Source organism: Aedes aegypti, chromosome 3, assembly GCF_002204515.2.
Source record: "Aedes aegypti strain LVP_AGWG chromosome 3, AaegL5.0 Primary Assembly, whole genome shotgun sequence".
NCBI classification, from domain to species: Eukaryota; Metazoa; Arthropoda; class Insecta; order Diptera; family Culicidae; genus Aedes; species Aedes aegypti.
The window spans coordinates 181,365,246-181,386,244 of record NC_035109.1 but is presented as its reverse complement, the minus strand read 5'-3'; the positions used below and the strand labels follow the sequence as shown (position 1 = coordinate 181,386,244).

General features: G+C 37.5%; 1 protein-coding gene across 1 annotated transcript in view; it reads right to left on the bottom strand.

Moving 5' to 3' along the window:
• Positions 1-383: 383 nt before the first annotated feature.
• The window catches only part of LOC110678974, an 80,833-nt gene continuing 60,217 nt past the window's right edge, over positions 384-20,999 (bottom strand). The window contains exons 7-9 of the mRNA XM_021852723.1: positions 20,095-20,307; positions 19,750-20,000; positions 384-1,661 (exon numbers count right to left, since the gene is read on the bottom strand). Of these exons, the coding sequence (XP_021708415.1) occupies positions 1,233-1,661; positions 19,750-20,000; positions 20,095-20,307 (893 nt within the window). The 3' untranslated portion in view covers positions 384-1,232. The remainder of the gene's footprint in view (positions 1,662-19,749; positions 20,001-20,094; positions 20,308-20,999) is intronic.

Sequence of the window (20,999 nt, the reverse complement as noted above, 5' to 3'; positions counted from 1 at the left end):
TTTTGTTAAAAAAAATCATAACTCGCGAACCATAAAAGATAGAAATTTGGGTTCTTCGGCAAAGTTGCTCCAAATCGATTGTTCTAAGACATTGTAGAACATTGTGTAGTCCTAAATGCGTCAGCAAAAAAGTTTATGTGCTGATCTCGTAAACCGTGTGGGCCACCCCAATTTCACATCTCTGAAAAAAATGTCTGAGAAATATGGAGAAACTTTGCCGAAGACACCATATATCTAAAATTGACGGTTTAGGCGCAATCGTTTTTGTCTTCCTAGATATGGCTTTGGGATCAATGTGCACTGTACTTTAACCTCTATTGTTATATTAGTAGAAGGTTGAAAGTCTTTTCAATACACTTCACAAATATTTTCCGGAATCTCTTTGATTTTTCCACAAAAATTTCGTTTTTTTTCGGTACGGTGTCTAAAACATTAAACACCCATATTGCATGGATTTAAAGTGACTTTCACAAACCGAAAGTCACCATATTGGAATTTATGACGGCGTCAAACAATGATTTCCGGCATCTCCTCATCGGTCTCGTTCCAGAAATACTCATATTACATTAGTTTTTGCATTGGATTTTTGGAACGTAAAAAGAGGAAGCGTAAGTTGGAATTTCGAGTGCAAAAAATGGATCGTTAGTTGGAATTTGGAGTGTAAAATAAGTGAGCGTAAAAAGAGGTTTGGCTGTATTCTCATTGTTTGCAGATCTCCCACACCGAATTACAGAGATTCTACCTGTTTGAGCTGAATGAAAAGAGCTCGGTGAATTCCCGGTGAATTTAGCATCGAATCCTGTTGGAAAAAAGTACATTTCCAACAGCATAGTTGTGCGATCTGCTAAACGCACATCATAGAAAAGTTTACTCATTGTTTGTGCCCTTCGTATACACGTTGAGTAGTATTTTCAACTCCGTGCGTTTTGTGGACCATGCAAGTCGTGCTTTCGAAAATGCGAGTAATAAATGCTTTGAATAGGAAATTCATTTCACATTTATATTAGTTAAGTGTCAAAACGGATTTCAAATCCCCATAACCGTCTTACAACAATCTAAAATTCAAAATTTATGATAGAATAATTCTTACCTTCTCTCCGGTTATATATGTACATTTGATTTCTAAACGATGAACGAAATAAAACTCAACTCAACATCAATCAACCATCAGTGAGAGACAGAACGGCTTAGTTAAACGCAAGAATCATTCTTGACAGCTTTACCCTACAAGTTTACATCACCCCGACCCTCAAGCCCAGCCATAAAAAAGAATCGTTCTGGCAGATTTTCCGTTCGTTATCCGGTATTTTGAATGATTGATTTTGACGGAGAGTGGACGCCTTCTGGTCGATTGAAGCCGGTCCAGTTGTCGCCGTTGGCCACCCCAAGAAGTTGCACTGAAGACAGGAGTTCGACTCGTGGGAGTATTGGTCCACGTTGTTGGCGGTGGAATCTGTTACGGTCAAACTGAGATTTTCCACCGCTGCCGTCTGCTGACTGAGAGTTACGTTTTTATTGCTCTGTAAATTGCCCTCGGTGACTATATAATTCGGTAGGATGAACATTGTGGTCGATATCTGGGGCACGGCATCGGGGTGATTAAAAACTTTGAACGTTGGCATGAACGGGGCAGACGTTGATGGATGCTCGTAGGTCGTTTGCTGGAATAGACGAAGCAGAAACAAGAAGCAAGAAATCCAGATTAGTCCGACATCGGAACCAGGAAAGTCTCTGCAAAACTTTCAATTAGAACAAAAGCACAAAGAAAACTTATATCCCAGGACGCTTTTTTAAGGAAACTTGTGGTATGGCTCGAGAAGACAAACAATAAAAATCAATGTCGGAAATTTTTCGAAAAAGTTTACGCGATGGTAAACTTGAGACCTGTTTGTAAGTGATGAACAGCTCTTCTTCTGACGTCCGGATCGAATTATCGTGACTTGAAGTGTGCTTTTGTGATTTTTGCTTCCTTTTGAACAATTTACGCGGGCGATAGGCAATGTATAATGGGGAGTGATAAATTATGTTTGGAGCGAATAATAAATCTCGTGAAATTGCTATTCAAGTCAGAAACAGGTTTAAAATACTTATTAAGTATGCAAAAATGGTCGCAACAGTGGCGATTCGGCTTACTTTGGGGGGAAACTTGAAATAAATAACGGTTAATAAGATACGTTGAACGCATTAATTTGATTTGCACCGAAACGGGGTTATTTTAACTGTTTTATGAAGACATTTGTTTCGGATATAATTAATATAATATAATAATTGTATTAATTTTATTTTGTACTCGGCTTGTTGATGATCAAATATATTGTTTATGTACGAGATGAAATAGCTCAGGACTAGAAATCTGGGTAATAATTGCCATTTATGCAAAAAGTTGCAAAATTATGATTTTTACAGCACGAGTCGTTCATTGCCGAGTAGTATAAATACGACGAGTGCTGGAAAAATTGATTTTTTCATTGAGTTGTGTACAACATTTTTTGCAATTACGAAAAATGCCGTTCAGCTATGTCATCTTCAGGAGCGCAGACATGAACATCCATACGAAATATGGAGTTAATATTTTTCAATCAGGTAATCTGTAATACAGTAGAGCAATTCTCGCTGAGACCGGCCCACTATGTACTTTTGGTCTTTCAAAATGTTCAAATTAATGCTTACTCGAAAGCTCCTGGCGAGTAAGTAAAGAAAATGCATCCGATTGGTAAAATTGATGGATAGTTATGGATGGTAGTGATAATTGGAACAGTTTTAGAGGAGCCCTCGATTTTTGACAATTCTTTGCTAATTCAAACCGCCATAACTCAGAAATTTCTTCAACAAACCCTACACAATAACATGGTTTTGAAACGAGAAAAAAAAGAGCTTCATTTGCAAAAATAAAAATATTTGGCGTCCATGTTGGATTTGGCCGCCATATTGGATTATATCGGTAAAACTGAATTTTCATTGGAAAGCTGAGCTAGTTTTACACAAAATATAAAAAAATCAGAGGTGCATGTTTTTTTGATCAAAAGTTATGTGCGACTCTGTGAAACATTTCTTTTTGCGCTGGTGCAATTTGCAGTCAAATAATGGCGCTATAGCGATTTACGTTCTCCGTGATGTATTTGAATTGTTAAAAAAATATTTCAACGATGCTTTACATGAGATATTATAATAACATCAATGTTAGGGGTCATCCAAAAATGACGTCCAATGTCTGTGGGAGGAGGGGGTCAATAAAAGTGTGACAGTCCATGTATCAGGTATTGGAGAAAGCGTGAGAGAAGGGGTATGGGGTGGTCTAGAAGTTCCGGAATACAATAGACGTCATATTTGAATCTTTCCCTATAAAGGAGGGGAAGGTACAAAGGGAGGGAGGGTGTCAATATAAGAGAACCCCCCCCAGAATGAAAATATAGTTTTCTCTCGGTATCGGGCACACATACTTTGTTGTTCTCAGTCTAGATACTTCATAGGGGTCACACGCAAGTCATGTTACGCTCCAAGGAGTGGTGGAGGTCAAGCAGAGCGTGACAAGCGTTAAAAAATCTTAAATGATCTGTGGCTTTTGTCGGTTCAGTTGAAGAAGTGATAAAATTCGTCCAAGGCATTAGCACTCGATATTACTTGAAGAAGCTTAGCTTAGCTTAGCTTAGCTTAGACTGACTACACATATCAATGGTTGCTATTCCGTGATTGACCGGAGTCAGTGAAAATGCACAAAGAATCAACTAGAAGATCGGCTGGGATTGGCCATAATCTTCTTCAGTGTGCATAATTCAGTGCCTCTATTTATACAGGGTCAATAACGGCGCCGGCCACGTCCTTGCAGTCAGGTGGGATTGGGGGAAGGAATGTTAGTGTGTAACCTTTGCTATTTGGAGACCGTGTTTGCCTCTGCATCTCCACAAAGGTTACTGAGAGGGATGTTTGTTAATGGGGAGGATCGTTGGGTCACAGGATTCACTTTGATAAGCGATTAGACCATGATAAATAATTATTGGTGAGATATAAACATGCTTATATGTAAATATTATTTTTTCATTTGATATGAACAATATCTATGTAGAGAAAAATTATGCCGACACTTGACGTGACGAACCTTTCAAAGTTTGTTAAATAAAGTGAACCCTTCGCAAGTCTACACTCGTAGTGTCGAACCATTCAAAGTTTTTTTTTTAATTACAAAAATAAAGGTTAAAGGAAAAAGGTGTTTTGAAAAAAAAAAAAAATTAGACATTAATAATTTATGAATCAGAGTTTATGTCGACACTCACAGTGACGAACCTTTCATAGTTTGTTGAAAAATTATATTTACGTCTCACCGTTGTAACGATTAAAGGTGCAGTCATACATATTTTATAGATTAGAAATAGTAGCATGAAACGAGCTTACCAATTGATCCGTCATCCTTGAGCAGCAACAATCCACTTTCAGCTTCACTCATTTGATCGGCTATATAAAAGCACTCAGAGAAAATAGGCGCGCCACCCGAGAGGGAAAACAACTGACGACTGCTCGGGCTTTCTTGACGCACTGCCCCGGAGCAAGCGTCAACGTCGAAAGATCAAAAAGAACTAATCGAACGCGGCACTTTTTCACTTTACTCGACCGATGCGCGACATGTTTGTTCCTCCACTCGATATTACTTGAAGAAGCGAGGATTTATGGGGCGTGACATGATTTGCGTGTGACCCCTATGAAGTATCTAGACTGAGAACAACAAAGTATGTGTGCCCGATACCGAAATGAGTGATCATTGTGAGAGAAAACAATATTTTCATACTACGGGGGGGGGGGGATCTCCTATATTGACATTTTCCCTCTCTTCGTACATCTCCCCCCTTTCTAAGGGAAGATTCAAATATGACGTCCATCATTTTTCGGAATTTCTATACCCCGTCCCCCCTCTCTCACAACTAATTCTAATAGCTGATACATGCACTGTCACACTTTCATTGAACACCCCCTTCTCCCTCTCCAAATTATGGACATCATTTTTGGATGGATGGATTCCCTAGAGCCAATTTTAATAATATCTCATGTAAAACATTGTAGAGATAACTTTTTGCAATTCAAATACAACACAGTGAGCGTAATCGGTAATAGCACCTGCGCGATAAGAATATAACTTTTGATCAAAAAAACATACACCTCTGATTTTTTCACATTTTGTGTAAAACTAGCTAAGCTTTCCAATGATTCAAAATCGGTGGTTGCGAACACAATGATAAAATCTTAATACCTCACGAGTCCTTAGGGGCGATCCATTAATTACGTAAGACAATTGTAAGATTTTTTGTATGAAAATTAAAAATAAATTGTATAGCGCGTAAGAAATCTCAAACCCCTCCTCCCCCCATAAACCCTTACATAATTAATGGACCGCCCCTTAACACCTCATTATACGGTACATAGTTGCTATGAAGTTTGACATAATATCCATGTTCCAGAAACTGAAATAAAAATAATTCGGAGAGGAGAAACTATATTCGGTGTTTTTTGGGGCACGAATCTGTAGGGCTGCCATGTTTCTGGTGATTGGAACAAGCACGAAATCCGTTGATCGTTCATGTCACCACCTGGCTTTCAATGGATAGGCCCATAACTACAGATCTTTTTTTATATTTTTTGCGAAGAACTCAGATATACACTTACCTACTGATAGGATTTATCCAACTGCTCGACAAAATCTCAGAACAATATGATGGATAACACGCCACTGCTATTGAAACATAAAAAAAATCAATTCCAAGCATTTGGTTTGATGTTCATAATACCGTGTGACGCAGCATGTGGCCACCAGGGAAAATGTTTGTGAATAGCTGTCAAAAGTATTAATACCATCGGTGCACAATCTCGTCTGTGCTGCTTCTGAGTTGTCATTGCACAGGCATTAGTGTCCATCATGATTCCCCTGACGGTTCGCTAGGTATTGTGTGTTTGACAATGCTGCCTAAAGCCAAACAAATTGCTGAGGCGCATTTATCGCTGAATATGGCGAGGAACAATTTTATGCAAAAGCTCAACGGCCATAGGGATTTTCACGGAAGCTTGCCATTTCGGGATGGCTGCAATGTGCGGCCCTGAAACACATTGGGAAATTGTAAAAATGTTAGGCAACCTGTGGAAGTTGACAGCCGTGATTTTTGCAAAAAGAGAATGGAAAATGGCTTTTAACGCTTTGTGCATATTAGAGAATATTAAGTTTTATGTGTTTTATAGCTTGACATTCCACGTCGTTTTATCAAAATTTCGAAGGAAACCGTATGTGACGTGAAAAGTTTTCTGACACATTTAACTGTTTTACTAATTGTCTTTAATTGTTTGATCGTTGGAAGTCAGAACAAAATGTAGCGTGATTTCGTGTTGGATTGTCCAATATTCACAATCTTTCCATGCCTCATTTTGTAATGTTATCAACTTCAACAAATTAAGTAAGTATGATGGTGAACCTCATTGACTCACGTACCCTCACGTTATATCAGAATTACTGCAATGCAGGAAATTATCTTCACAATAAAAAAAACTTCTAGAATACAGCGTTTATCGCCTTGATGTAGGTAGGAAATTCCCGATAGAATTTTCAAATGTCTTTCACAGACCAAGATTTGAAAAAGAATTACGGTCGATATACAATGTAGGACATATAAAATGCACCGAAGCCGGTCTACCATATAAAAGTGTCAACTTCAGATAACTATATCTCTACCATATTTCAACCTATTCTGTAATTCTCTCACTACAAAAGGTTAAAATCGTGAATCTTATCAAGTAACCCTTAGCAACAAGTGTTTTGCTATTTTCATGGCATTTTGCCTACAGCAGCGATACGCGTGAATTTCACTGGCTTCGCTGACTGTTATTTGCTATGCAGCTTGCCTACTGAGCAATTCTCGCTGAAACCAGGCCGCCATCGGCACCCATCGTTAGAATTCCAATTTTATGTCACTGATCGCTAGCTTTCGATAAAACTTAAGGGTGGTCCTTTTTGTTTTCTCAAATTGGTGGACCCCTCGTACGCCAGCTAGCTAAACAGTTTGCAAAAAAGCCCATTTTTTGATAAATCTTGGGTATTTCTTCACGTGATATGTCTCATATTTCCCTTGGAACACATACCAAACATAATGGCATCGTATAGAGAAAGGATATAGCTTTCATTTGAAGTTAAAAAAAATCCGGCGGCCATTTTGAATTTGGCCGCCATCTTGAATTTTGTTAGAAAAATCGTTTTTTCACCATTAGCGCACCGCTCGTTTTGAATTCTGAGATCACCATCAGAAAGCTGAGGAAAAATTGCGTAAGATAGGCTACAGAAACTAGGTGTGCAATGGTATTTATCCTATGAAATGAACGATTTTCTAAAACATGTTCCACGATTTTGACGTATATGGCGAGTGCAATCAATGCAAACATCATTTTTTGTACAACAAAGATACAAGTTTTCAATAGTTGGTGTATTTTTCGAGTCAGATGAAGAATAGGAGTATTATTTAGAGTGATAAAATCTGGCGGCCATCTTGGATTTTAACGCCATCTTGATTTTGACTAGTAGAATGAATTTTTCACCTTGATAGCACTCAGCATGTCTAATTTAGAGGTTACCAATTAAAACAAGGTTACGTATACTCTTCTTCTTATTATTCTTCATTTTCCTGACGTTACGTCCCTAGTGGAACCGAGCCTGATACTCAGCTTTGTTAGTTATAAATACAGGTTATTAAATAGGAATTTTCTTTTATAATACGATTTTTAATAACAGAATAATTCTCGACATATCTTTGAATTCAGTTATTATGAATAAATAAATTTAATGAATAAAAACCGTCCAAAAACATTGATTGAAATAAATAAATATTTTTTTTTACCATATGCTTTTTTTTTGTCATCGAATGAAGTTTATAAATTGTTGCGACATTAGTAAGTTTTGTGGTAATATCTGTAGTTTTAACGTAAAACATTTCCGAAAGTGCATTAATTTAGAATGGAAATCTTAAATTTTTAAGCAAAAAAAGTCCTTGATTTTCTGAATCATAAAGTATTGTTTTCACTAACACCCAACATGCATGTGAAAAATAGCGAAATTGAAAGGTGAGAAGCAGGCTTTGTTCTAATGTGGACGTAATGCCGAAACGCAGGTGAATCATTTTGAGTTTGGAAAATCTGGTGGCCATCTTGGATTTCGACGCCATCTTAGTTTTTAGCAGTAGAATGATTTTTTACCATCTCAGCGCTCTTCATGTTTAATTAATTAAAGATCTCCGTTAAAAAACAAACAGATTCTTTATTTCTTATCTTATTTTAGCTGTTCAACAGATTGTTCATTTCTTTCAATGGTTTTAGACCAAATAAATGAAAGAATTAATGCTATTTTTCAACTCGCAGATATGCAGAACAATCATTCAGGTGGCAAATAAGCGTTAAAAAAATCTACTTGTTAATTTATTTTTGAAGCTTAGGGGCTGGCTCTATTCCAGTAGGGACGTAACGTCAGGAAAAAAAAAGAACAAGAAGAATAGTAAGTGCAACGGTGGCATTAAAATTCAACATGTTGAGTGTTATCAAGGTGAAAACTCATTCTACTACTTAAAACCAAGATGGCGTCAAAATCCAAGATGGCCGCCAGATTTTTTCACTCAAAATAATACTCCTATTCTTCATCTGACTCGAAAAATACACCAACTATTGAAAACTTGTATCTTTGTTGTACAAAAAATGATGTTTGCATTGATTGCACTCGCCATATACGTCAAAATCGTGGAACATGTTTTAGAAAATCGTTCATTTCATAGGGTAAATACCATTGCACACCTTGTTTCTGTAGCCTATCTTACGCAATTTTTCCTCAGCTTTCTGATGGTGATCTCAGAATTCAAAACGAGCGGTGCGCTAATGGTGAAAAAACGATTTTTCTAACAAAATTCAAGATGGCGGCCAAATTCAAAATGGCCGCTGGATTTTTTTTAACTTCAAATGAAAGCTATATCCTTTCTCCATACGATGCCATTAAGTTTGGTATGTGTTCCAAGGGAAATATGAGACATATCACGTGAAGAAATACCCAAGATTTATCAAAAAATGGGCTTTTTTGCAAACTGTTTAGCTAGCTGGCGTACGAGGGGTCCACCAATTTGAGAAAACAAAAAGGACCACCCTTAAGTTTTATCGAAAGCTAGCGATCAGTGACATAAAATTGGAATTCTAACGATGGGTGCCGATGGCGGCCTGGTTTCAGCGAGAATTGCTCACTGTAGTGCAAATCTCAGAACTTTTCCCAACTCTGGTCATTATGTCTTCGCAAATTGTTTTGAATCCCTAAAATCTAATCTAGTAACCTTTGATAATGGGCATATCGACATACGGAGAGAAAATCAGGAATGATAATCACATTGTAACGAAAGCTTTTGCACTTAACAGCAGCAGTTTTAGCGCCACTCCCCTATGGAGAGACTGCTGTTGCTTTTATTAGAGGCCCGGCTTGAGACACTCGTTTGGGCGGGTCAATAGGCTCAAACAGTCGTCAATCTCAGCGTCACCAACAGACCAACAAAAATCTTTATACCTAACGGAATCTAAACGGAATGAAAAAAGAGGAAACTCAATATCGGGGCAAGAATCCCAATCACCCTGAGTGGAGGCGCAAATTACTCTCTTAACACAACTAAACTGTCTAAAATATTGAATTCAACATGGTTCTATATTCTAGTTTTAAATGTCCCTAAGTGTCGTCACTTGCTTTACATGGAGTTCTTCGAGATCATTATGTTTCATAAAAAAAATCAGATCTGACCTGTTATCCTGTTTTGGCGTAGAAGATCGGCAGCAGCAGTTGGAAGCGGCGTGGCGAGAAGCGAGACGAGCGTGATGAAGGGCATCGATCAGCGGGCTCCATTCATCCAACTGAAAGAGCGTGGTGGTAGTAGTCGTAACGCGGCGACCAATGGGACTGGCCGGATGGCGGAAAGGCTGGCAGGTGATATTGGACTCGAACACGAAGACGGGCTACGATCAGCGGGCACCGTACATCCAACTGAACGAGCGTAGTGTGGCACAATTCCTGCTCCGTGTGCACTAACGTGATGCAGACCCCTGGTCGGCAATTCCAGCAGATTCGGCTATCGAGCGGATGGGCTGATTATGTTGCGCTATTAGGTAGGCAACCCGTGTGACGTGTCGAGCAGTGAAACGCTTGGAGAATACTGCTAGTTCCTATGTTGGCCACCAGGGGCGCGGCCGTCTCTAGTAATGCGGTAGTAGACGATGCTCCCGAACGCTTCCACTCAGAATTTCCCCGGATGGGAGTGGGGTGGCTTGTCAGGAGGGAAAGCGATTAGGGTGGTCCTTCTGGGTTGCTTATCGGATGTTTAACGTGTATCCGAACAACTTTCCGGTCCCCGACTGGCATCTACTGAAAGTCCCTCCTCTGACAGGACATAGCCCAAGTAGCGAATCCTTCTCTGGCAGAACTTCGATTTCAACAAGTTTATGGTGAGACCAGCCTGTTGAAGTCTCTTCGCTACTTCTTGAATTAACTGTAGATGGTGTTCGAACGATACCGAGGTGATAATTATATCGTCTAGGTACACATAAACCCAGGGCTCGAGATCATATCCGATCACTTTGGCCATTAAACGAGCCATCGTCGCTGGAGCGTTCGTAAGCCCAAAAGGCATCACAGTGAATCTGAAAAGACCTTTATTGGTGCGAAACGCAATCTTATCCTTCGACAGAGGGTCAAGTCCCACTTGGTAGTATGACTCAGATAGGTCAATCACAGAGAAGTACCGTGATTGTTGGATTCGTTGTAAGATTCCGACCATGTTTGGGAACGGGAAATCGTCTCTCTTGGTACACTGATTGAGCCGCCTAGAATCTAAACAAATTCTCCACTTACCATTCGTTTTCTTAATCGGAAGCAATGGATTAAGGAAGTCAACGGGACCTGAACATTCTTCTACAACGCCCAATCTCCTCATTCTTTCCACTTCTTCGTCTATGACCCTTTCGACAATGGGGGACCAGCGGTACGATGGAAATTTTTGTGGCTTCGAACCTGGCAGCAATTCTATCGAATGTTGTATTAGGTCCGTACGGCCCAGAGAACCTTCTTTCGTCGCTGGCAAATGAGTGATAGCTTCGAATAACTCTCCCTTCTGACTGTCGGTTAGGTCATGTTCAGTAATCACTGAACATGACCTAACCGACGCGGTCGCTCAATAATGCGATCGGGTACTTCGATTGTCGGCATTTCTAGGCTATCGTCAATTTCGGGTTGCACAAGTTGCGGTTTGATAGTCGAAGAGGGCGATAATTCAAAACAAACCTTTTAATCCGTCAACTTAAAGTATCCTTCAATCATGTTCAGACTAGCTGAATCAGGGTTTGGTTCTGAATCATACTTATTTAGTGATTCAGGTTTAGACATGGGATTGTCTGGTATTACTAACTGGAAACCGAACTTTTCCAAAAAATCCATACCCAGAATCAAATCTTTGGACACTTCTGGAACGATTACAGTAGGAATCACATAGGTTGCTGATCGAAATGTAAAGGGTATATTAACGTATCCTAAACAGCGATAGGCAGTACCATCTGCTGTGGATACTTTTAAATTGATTGAGTTTATTTTTAGACCTAAACGTTCAACCAGGGGTACTGAGCTTATGACAGATACGCTAGCACCTGTATCCGCTAGTCCTTCGACTTCTTCGTTTATTATCTTCACTTTTAAATGAGGACATCGATTGAAGTGGGTGTTAATAAGAAATGTTCTGTTGAAATAGTTGAAGTTAGGGACCGAGTCAGGATTGGGATTAGGAGTTTGGTCCTCATGATTCCTTGGCGCCCCCGGGTGGGTGAGAATACTATGTGGAGAATATAATGTGGATACTGGGAATCCAGTGTGGATTCTGGGATTGCAATGTGGATCATAGGGTTTCAGTGTGGATCCTGGAATAACATTGTGGATCCTGGTGTTCCAGTCTGGTTCCAAATGTTCCAGTGTGAATCTTTGTATTATAGTGTAGATTGTGTTGCTGCATTGTAGATCTCTGGCTTCTTACGTGGATATTGGGATTCCACTAGGTTTGTTGTATTTGTATGTATATCCTGGGACTGTTGTTCAGATCATAGTGTGTCATTGTGGATCTTGGTATTCCACTGTGTTTATTGAAATTCCAGTTTGAATCCTGGGATTGTTACATGGTTCGTGTAATTCTTAAATGAAACCTGAAATTTCAGTGGGGACCTTGGGGTTTCAGTATCTTGAAACTCCAGTATGGATCTTGCGATTTTAGTGTGAACCGCAGGATTAGAACATGGGTCCTTGTTTTCTAATGTGAATGCTGGGATTTCAGCGCCAATTATTGGATTTCAGTGTAGATATTTGAGCCCCAGTGAGTATTTTGCATTTCCAGTGTAGATCCTTGGAATTCACTGAGGATCCTGTATTTCAGATGCGGATCATAGGATTTTAGTGCGATATAGGGATACCAGTGGAGAGTTTGAGTTTCCAGTGTGGATCCTTCAATTCCAGTGTGGATCCTGGATTCCAGCATAGATCATGGATTTTCAGTGCCGATTTTGAGATTCTAGTGTAGATGCTTGTATTCCGGTAAGGATTCCGGCAACCCAGTGGGAATTGTTAGTTGGTAACCCAAGGATACACTGTGGGAATCCTGTTGGAGTTATGTTGAAATACAGTGCAAATGTTGTAAAAATTCTACGGAAATAGTGAGCAAAAAGTTTTTCAATACATTGGGAATCTTACGCGAATGCTGGGATTCTTGTGAAGGTCCGGTTGAAATCTTATCTTATAGTTATATAGCAAATAGTTAGTATTCCTGAGAGAATCTTTTAGAATTTTAGGAATTTGGATTGGTCTTATTAGAAAAAGTCATGTGAGAATTCTCAGGGATTTTTTTGTAAAACCTGTAAGAATTCTTTAGGAATTGTGTAGAAATACTGCGGGAATTGTGAACCTTATGGGAATTCCGTGTGTTTTTTTTTCATGAGCATCCTGGAAAAATTCCAATTGGGATTTTGTGATATTCTTCGAGAATCCTGTGGGATGCCTTCAAGAGTCCTGTAGAAACAATATGTCAATATTTTTGGAATCCTGCTAAATCCTTAGTGGTTTTTATTACAACAAAAGTTATCATATTCGTGGAAAGTTTTATAAGTGTGTATCCCGTAACCATTTGATACTAACGAGGCTGGCGTTAAATATAGGAGGAGAATGCGACTACTGCGGCTATATCACGGAGAAAAAAATATAGGAATTACAAACTAATTTTGGTTTGTTTCAACCAAAACTTTAGGTTGAATTTTGCATAACATAAAATCAATTTGAATCAACTAATCGCGTTGTTTGAAATAAACTAACATTCTGCGTTAAATATTTAACGCCGTCTTAGTTGAAATCATCAAACATTTGTTAGAAATGACTAATTTGTAGGTTGTTTGATTTTGACATTTCTCAAAACAAACGAAGAAAATAGTTGAATCAAGCATTATTTCTAGTTTGAATCCACCAAAAACTAGTTTGGAACAAACAAGAGGTGCAGTTTGAAATAAACAGCAAATTTATTGAAATAACGTTCTGGTTATATTCTCTCTATTTTTGTTTTAATCATTTTAAAGCTAAAATTATAAATATCCAAACCGCAACTACATATTATATATTTGCTTTTGTTTATAAAAAGTACAATAATATATCAAACAAATTTAATATCATTGACAAAATCGAAGTTCACTAGTATTCCGGGATTGCATCCGGTGACTTCGTTCATCTAATCAATAATGCCACTAATGCTTGCCTCTAAGCTCCACGCCAAATCTTCCGCTACTAGTAGACAGTAATACTGTAGTAGGAAAATTAATATATTTAAAAAACGTAAACGAAAACTAATGAAAGAAATACCTCTAAAAACTTGAAATCTCAGCATTTTTCGGCTCACGTACATGTTATTCGAATAGTTCTGCAAACAAAACATTTTTTGAGCTATATTAATGAAGATATGTACCATTATACACAAAGTATTAATTACCTGAATTATTGACAGAACATTCAGCATCTTATAATATTTAGACTCTAACTCTAGTGTGGCTAACTCCCGAACCAAAGTTGAGCTCGCAAACAATCTAAAAATCTAGCTTTTTTCAATCTAATTCGTAGGTTGTTATTTCTACAAACAAAAAATCAGTTTGATTCGATGTGTGGTGTTGTTTGAATCAATCTTTTTTTTTGGTTTGATTTAAGAAATTCGTTAAAGTATCGTGCAAACTGAAATTTGGTAAAAATAAATCAAATTTTATTTGCTAACAACTAATATATTAATGTTGATCATTGTTGTTCAATCAGAAAAATATAAGCTGGAAACAAATAATGTAGATAGTTTGTTTCAAACAAAATTTTGGTTTACAAACAACAAGTGTTAGTTTTGAAACAACAAAAATATTAGTTTGAATTTCAACCATTTTTTTATTGTTTCAAACTAGCTTGTTTTTTTTCTCCGTGATGTGTATGAATGTATGTATGTTTGATTGTGCATACTAGTATGTGTTGTGCATGTACGTGTATGTTCTTGTGTGTGCTTTGTATGCATGTCACATTCAGCATCATTTTGTGATGTAGTTTTCAAATAAACCTCTTTTTGTTATTTATATTAATGGTTACATGTTATTACCGTTTACATTATGTTAGTCATAATATCTTGTCACTTTTGAATGCACCATACCACCTTCAAACATTTGTGAAAATAATCAGATTTTTATTTTTTTCAATATTTTGCGTATATATGACCCACTGTGTACTGTAACAAAATGTGACCGTAGATTTTCATCTAAATGACGGTTTTAGCATTCTCTTATCATATTGCGATACTCCAGAAAGAATCAGGTGATTACTACAAATGAGAAATAATTCGGGCGTTAATGGGTTAATTAATTTATTAACCATGCGGATTGTATTACCGAACAGCTCAATATAAGCGTCAATTCATTACAATGAGTTTAGACTTACAGGCAAACAGCCAGAAACATTTTTTATAGTTTTAAAACACAGGAGTGTAATCTGAACTACTATTTATGCTAGGGTTCGCATCATCTTGAAGATTGAATTTTAAACAAAAACTAGGATTTTTCGTACCTTAAGTAGGTAAAATAAAATTTAAAGTGTAATGAAAATTTCTGTACCTGATCTAGCATGTTAACCTGACCTCTTTAATCAACTTCATGTCGGAAAAAATACATGTCAAAGCAATGGATTTCGATCGACAGGCCAACAGGTTAAGATGTTAAGTTTTTCTTAGTTTTAAAGTTGAACAAATTCTGAGTGTTTTCAATTGTTAACTCAAACATGTTCAATCGTTTCCTAAAATATTATTCAATAATAATAATATTAACTTCATCGGATCTCTTCGAATTTGTATTGATAGACAAATAGTTGTAGAAAATTGAGTTAGTATTAGTTTTTATCGTAAAAAAAATTGTGTGTAATCTGTAAATTTATATTCTATCCCAACACTAATTTTCTTCAACCAAGTTGCGTATATGTAGTTGATTTTATTTTTGCAGGCATTCAAGTTGTGTTTTTCTTTAAGTAAGAGATGTTTCTAGTATAATCCAACATTTATCTTTCTACTCAAATATACACATTTGTTTTGAAATTTTTGTTGAGAAAACGTTATGGCATGTTTTTTATGCTCAAATATATTATTTGAATTTCTCAAAGCAAATTCGTGGCACAAAAATTACATGACATTGCTTTGAAATTTAATTTATATGAAATCGGGAAAAATTAGATTTCTTGAAGGTTTTGAACAAAATAGATTTTGAGTGTGATCTCAAATTTCTATTTTTACTAAAAATGTTCTCTAAACTATTACCATTACGTTGATAAAAAAAACTACAATGTCATTACTTGGAATTTTGGTTCATAGGCAAACAGTAACAGTGTTTTATTTCTGAGTTATTTAATTTTTTAGATTTATCTTAAATTTATAGTTTCGGTTCCGCAAATTGGTGTCGAAAAATTGTAAAAAAAAATCGCATTGAATATCATGACAGAAGGAAGTTGTTAACTAGCACGTTCCTATTAAGAGATTAAACTGATCTTGATCAGTTACAAATCATCTAGCTCAAATCAAAAGGGATAAAAATGTAGTTCAACTCATTCTAAAATTCTTTGTCGAAGATTCTAATACATTCTAGAATACATATTCAGAGAACTAAAAATTTTGGCATGTGAAATTCGCGATCTACACAAATCTGTTTCGTTAGGAATGCACGGAATATTGTTTTTACACTACATGCATTATTTGTGTAGTTATCTAGGGTCATTAGGGTTTGAAAACATCAAATAATAGCATTTGCAAATCAGTTTCTCACGATTCTAATGCGTTTTCAGTGGAGTAATTATTCTAGGCTTGAAGCCCCTGCAATATGGGTATCTTTGGAACGGGACAGAAGAGTATATGCCGGAAAATGGATGTCTCACGCCATTCTGAAATCCGCGATGGTGCCTTCCGGTTTGGTTTTGGAACGGGGAAAATCGATTGAAACCGGGAATTCGCCATCTTGGATTCCAAAATGGTGTCGGACATCGATTTCCGCCATCTACCCATCGGTCCCGTTCCAAAATACCCATATTTAGTGGGTTTCAAGTGATTTTCACAAACTGGAAGTCGTCATCTTGGATTCAAAATGGCGTCAGACATCGATTTCCGTCATCTACCCATCCGTCCCGTTCGAAAAATACCCATATTTAGTGGGTTGTAAGTGATTTCCATAAACTGGAAGTCGCCATCTTGGATTTCAAAATGACGTCGGACATCGGTTGACTTTTCGAAAACGTGGAAATAGTTATTTTAGCCACAAGTTGCAAAATGATGAATTTTACAGCACGTACATTTACGGAAGATGCCGTCAAATTTGGATTTTTGGAGACATTTCATAAATTCCATATGGGCATCTTAGAATATGCGTTGTAGCAATTCCGTATTTCTCAATCAGGTAGGCTGTGCAAATGACTGTCACAAATTTTCACACTCTCATTGCTTATTCTACTTTGAAAGACAGACCAGGTAAGACGCCGTTTACAATTTTTTACCATAGTTTAAGCTACCCAAGTAACCAAGGAGCACTTAAAATAGCATTCATTCAGAATTATATGTGCCCGCACGGCAATGCATTTAATGCCGGTTGAACTTATAGCTGCACATAGTGCTACCTCAATGCAGGTTTTGGCGAAATAACGGGCTGCTTTAATGCTGCACCTTCAGGAACGTTGAATCCTGCTGTCAAAAAGGAGTAACGCCTCCGCTAGGAGCAAATCAAAACAAAAACATTGTTCGCCTCCTTCTGTCTTCTCTCGTCGGCTCGGCGCTTGTGTTGGGTTATTTTCGGATACTGTTCGCTGTTTGGTGTATTTTTTTGTATTTCTAAGCTGAGTGCGGCTGGAACTTGGGACCTGGTGATTGCTGCTGTTGGTGATAATGCCTCGCGCTGCAGTATATGCTGCAAATTATGTGGTGGGGAGCGCTGATTTTAGACCCTTATCAAGGAACGTTGTGTTGGGATGTTAACAAAAAGCACATTATGAACATGTGTGGTATGGCAAAACATTGATAGCTGGAGGTTTGAAAAGATAAACTCAAGAAAAAAGATTTCAATTTTCTTTTTCTCATGTAGGAATACTGATAACATTTTGCTTTGTGAAGTAAGCGTACCACTTCCGATAAAACAAATTTCTGCTAATTCATTTTGCAACCATCATTTATGTTTGAATATGTTTTCCTCTCCCCCAAAATCGGTTGCATCAGCCGTCAAAGCGAGGGCACTAAGGTGTGAGAGAGACAAAATGCAATGCTGAATATGTAACATACACTCTGCACTACTCCTTGATTGCATTTGTACAGCAACAAAAGAGCATTCCGATGGCTGAAAACTGAAAACAACCTGTGCTGTGGAAATGCTTATTAATAACCAAAAGATTTTGAATAGCAATGCTTTTGCTAATTTACGGTAGCTAAGCAATCATGCTGCATAGATAGGGCAGGAAGCATATTAAATGCTGTAAGACTACTACTACGCGGCTAATTCAAATGCTTATTGGTTACCTGGGTATTCATGTGCTGAATTACTTACATATAAGTATACACGAACCGCTACAGAATACTCCCGTCTTTTTTGATAGTGAAGTCATAAGTACTGCCTCCTCTACTTTAGCAAGACTCAGAATCCCTCACGGTCAACTAGGATTCCAGGATCCAAATCCGTCTCAATTGGGTTCGTCAAATGGATGTAGAACCAGAACTCATTGTAGAATTCAGAGCAATTCAATAAGCGACGTATGGATGTGATCCGTCGTCGATTTGAAACCTTTACAGTAACACTTTACAGTACTATTTGTATCAGTAGGAAAAGTAGGCCATTGTGTTGATCATTTCCTTGATATAAAGTAGGCCAATATGCAACCGAATTGCAAAAAAATAATTTTAGATTCGCAAGTATTATGAACTTTGTTTATAATTATCAACTAGCGTTATTTTATTATCAACTAGCGTTATTTTATTGCTTGCACGTTTCTTGTGTTCCGCAATGTAATCAATCAGGACACACGCACTTTTGGACCTTTTCACTCCAACAACAAGGTAACTGACACATATGATTAATCCAGTTTATGACATAGTATTGCTACCATGTTAAAAATTATCACAGGTCTTCTGTTGCAGTCTATGTCACGAATGCAATCGACAGGCATCAACAGCATCAAAGTTTTAAATTGAAATGCCTGATTTGCAACAATCTGCAACTGAAATGCTAATGAATTCATTCTAATGATGCATATTGTATAAAGCTTTTACCATGCACCATTATCGATAGATACCTGTGCAATTTGTATACCGTAATAGCCCTCACGAAACGCTCATCGACATAACTTTTGCTGGCTGCTCTTTGTCCTGAACAAACAGAGGTATCTTTGTTCCAATGGCGTACGCAGTAAATCGTTGCATTTTGTAAGTTGACCTTTCGTACCGTTAGATGGGGTAGCCTTTATAATGCGGGTAACATTGATTACATATTTGGAGTCCATGTTATAGCTTGATTAACTTATTTCAGTAAATGAACCAAATTTATGATCAAATTTTATTTGTTTGACTTACCAAGTCGGGGCATTTTAATTTGAATAAATACCATTCAAAGCTTTGGTGCTGACATTTTTCCGTATCGAAAATGCCTCATCACAATCTACTCTACCCCATTCAAAATTTTCTGGAATAGTATAAACTGGGTTTGCTTACTAATACCATAGTTCCTGAAGGCTGAATTTTGAAATTTAAAACACCATGAATCGCGAAATACGCCTACAGGCAGGCAATTTACTAAGGAAATTTTGCATTCTTCACAGTAAGTCATTAATTTTGCTGAATACGTACATACTTACAAAATTTGTAATTTTGACCACAGAATCCTTTCGGAGATTCCTATTTATCTATAAATGGAACTAGTAAAATTTGTAAAAATGTTGGAAATCATGCTCGAGAACTATCTTATATTGTTGACAATAAAAACGATAAACAAAACTTTAAAACCCTTTTCGTCCTTTTCCTGAATACATTACTGAATTTGTTACGGAGACCACGCTCATCCCTTTCCAATGCATACAAAACAGTGCCTAGAGCGCGAGCAACTAGGCTATTGGCAGCAGTTAATAACGAACAATAACTGAATATGCCGGTAGAGGTCCCTTACCTTCATTTTCACCGCCACGGGAATAGTTTCCGCTACGCACTCCACCAGGTCGAAGTCTTCGTTCGGAGCGTTGCTTGTCGTATTCGACTGTGGATCGCTCGATTCTGAATGTTTGATGCATGCATTGTCTGTCGATGATAGTAATCTCATTTTGTAAGCCACCAAAGCCCCAATCGAGAGGCAGCATCCGAAGAAAATTACAACCACGACGATTACCAGTAGATGATTATCGATCCGATGTTCAATATTTGCTGTGCGGAATAGAACGAGATAGAGATAGCCCAAGGATCGAAGGATGAATATTTAATGATGGGATGAGAGTTATAATCTCCAATTAAGACTTACCGTCCTTGCTATGTGTGAGAATATTTTCAGCCTTCACAGTTGCCTCGAGCTCATCAGAAAATTTATGACTAATTTGGCCACTCGAGGAATCGTCCACTTGGTTAGGGGCGGGAGTGAGTTCATCGTCGTAGAGCTCATTCATCTCGAAATGCGGATCCAATTCATCTTCCTCCAGAGGGGTAATGTAGCGGTCTCGGAAAACATTTCTGGATACTGCCGACCGTAGGAAAGCGAAAAAAGGCATAACAGTAAAATCACATTAATAACCTAATAGAGCAATTCCACGGAAGTTGACCGAAGCTCAATGCAGGAAAACTTTTTCGTATTGGGATAACATTGATAAATGCTCCGAATGACTCAGTGTTTTTGTTAACTCATTTAAACATTCGCAGAAGCTTTGGATTTGTTCGACCTATTTTAAAATGCAAATCAATAATTCTTACTTATTGATGTAAGATGAACCAGCCTAGGGCTGAAAATCTCAGTAATAAAGAAAGAAAGAAAAGTTTCTTCTTATCGGAGTTCCCTTAACTGTATTTGATTACAAGCTTTTGTCACTGACTGTATATAGCAAACTATCACTAAATTATACAGCCCATAAGTCTTGGAACGATCATGAAAAGACTGAAGAAGGTACCGTAATCCGGGGGCAAATTGATCACTTTTTTACAACTTTTTGTCATAATTTCCTTTGGAGTTCAAAAATTGTCAAATTTATTTCGGTTAAATCAGTACTTCAGGGTTCTTTATCAGTTTATGTAATCGATTTTATAGAAAACAAAATTGAACATTTCATAAAATTGGTTTAAATATCAAAAACTGAAATTAACACATTGGGGCGAAATTGATCACTATATAATAAAGCATATTCTAGAACGTAAAATTTCCCTATCTACTAAATTTGG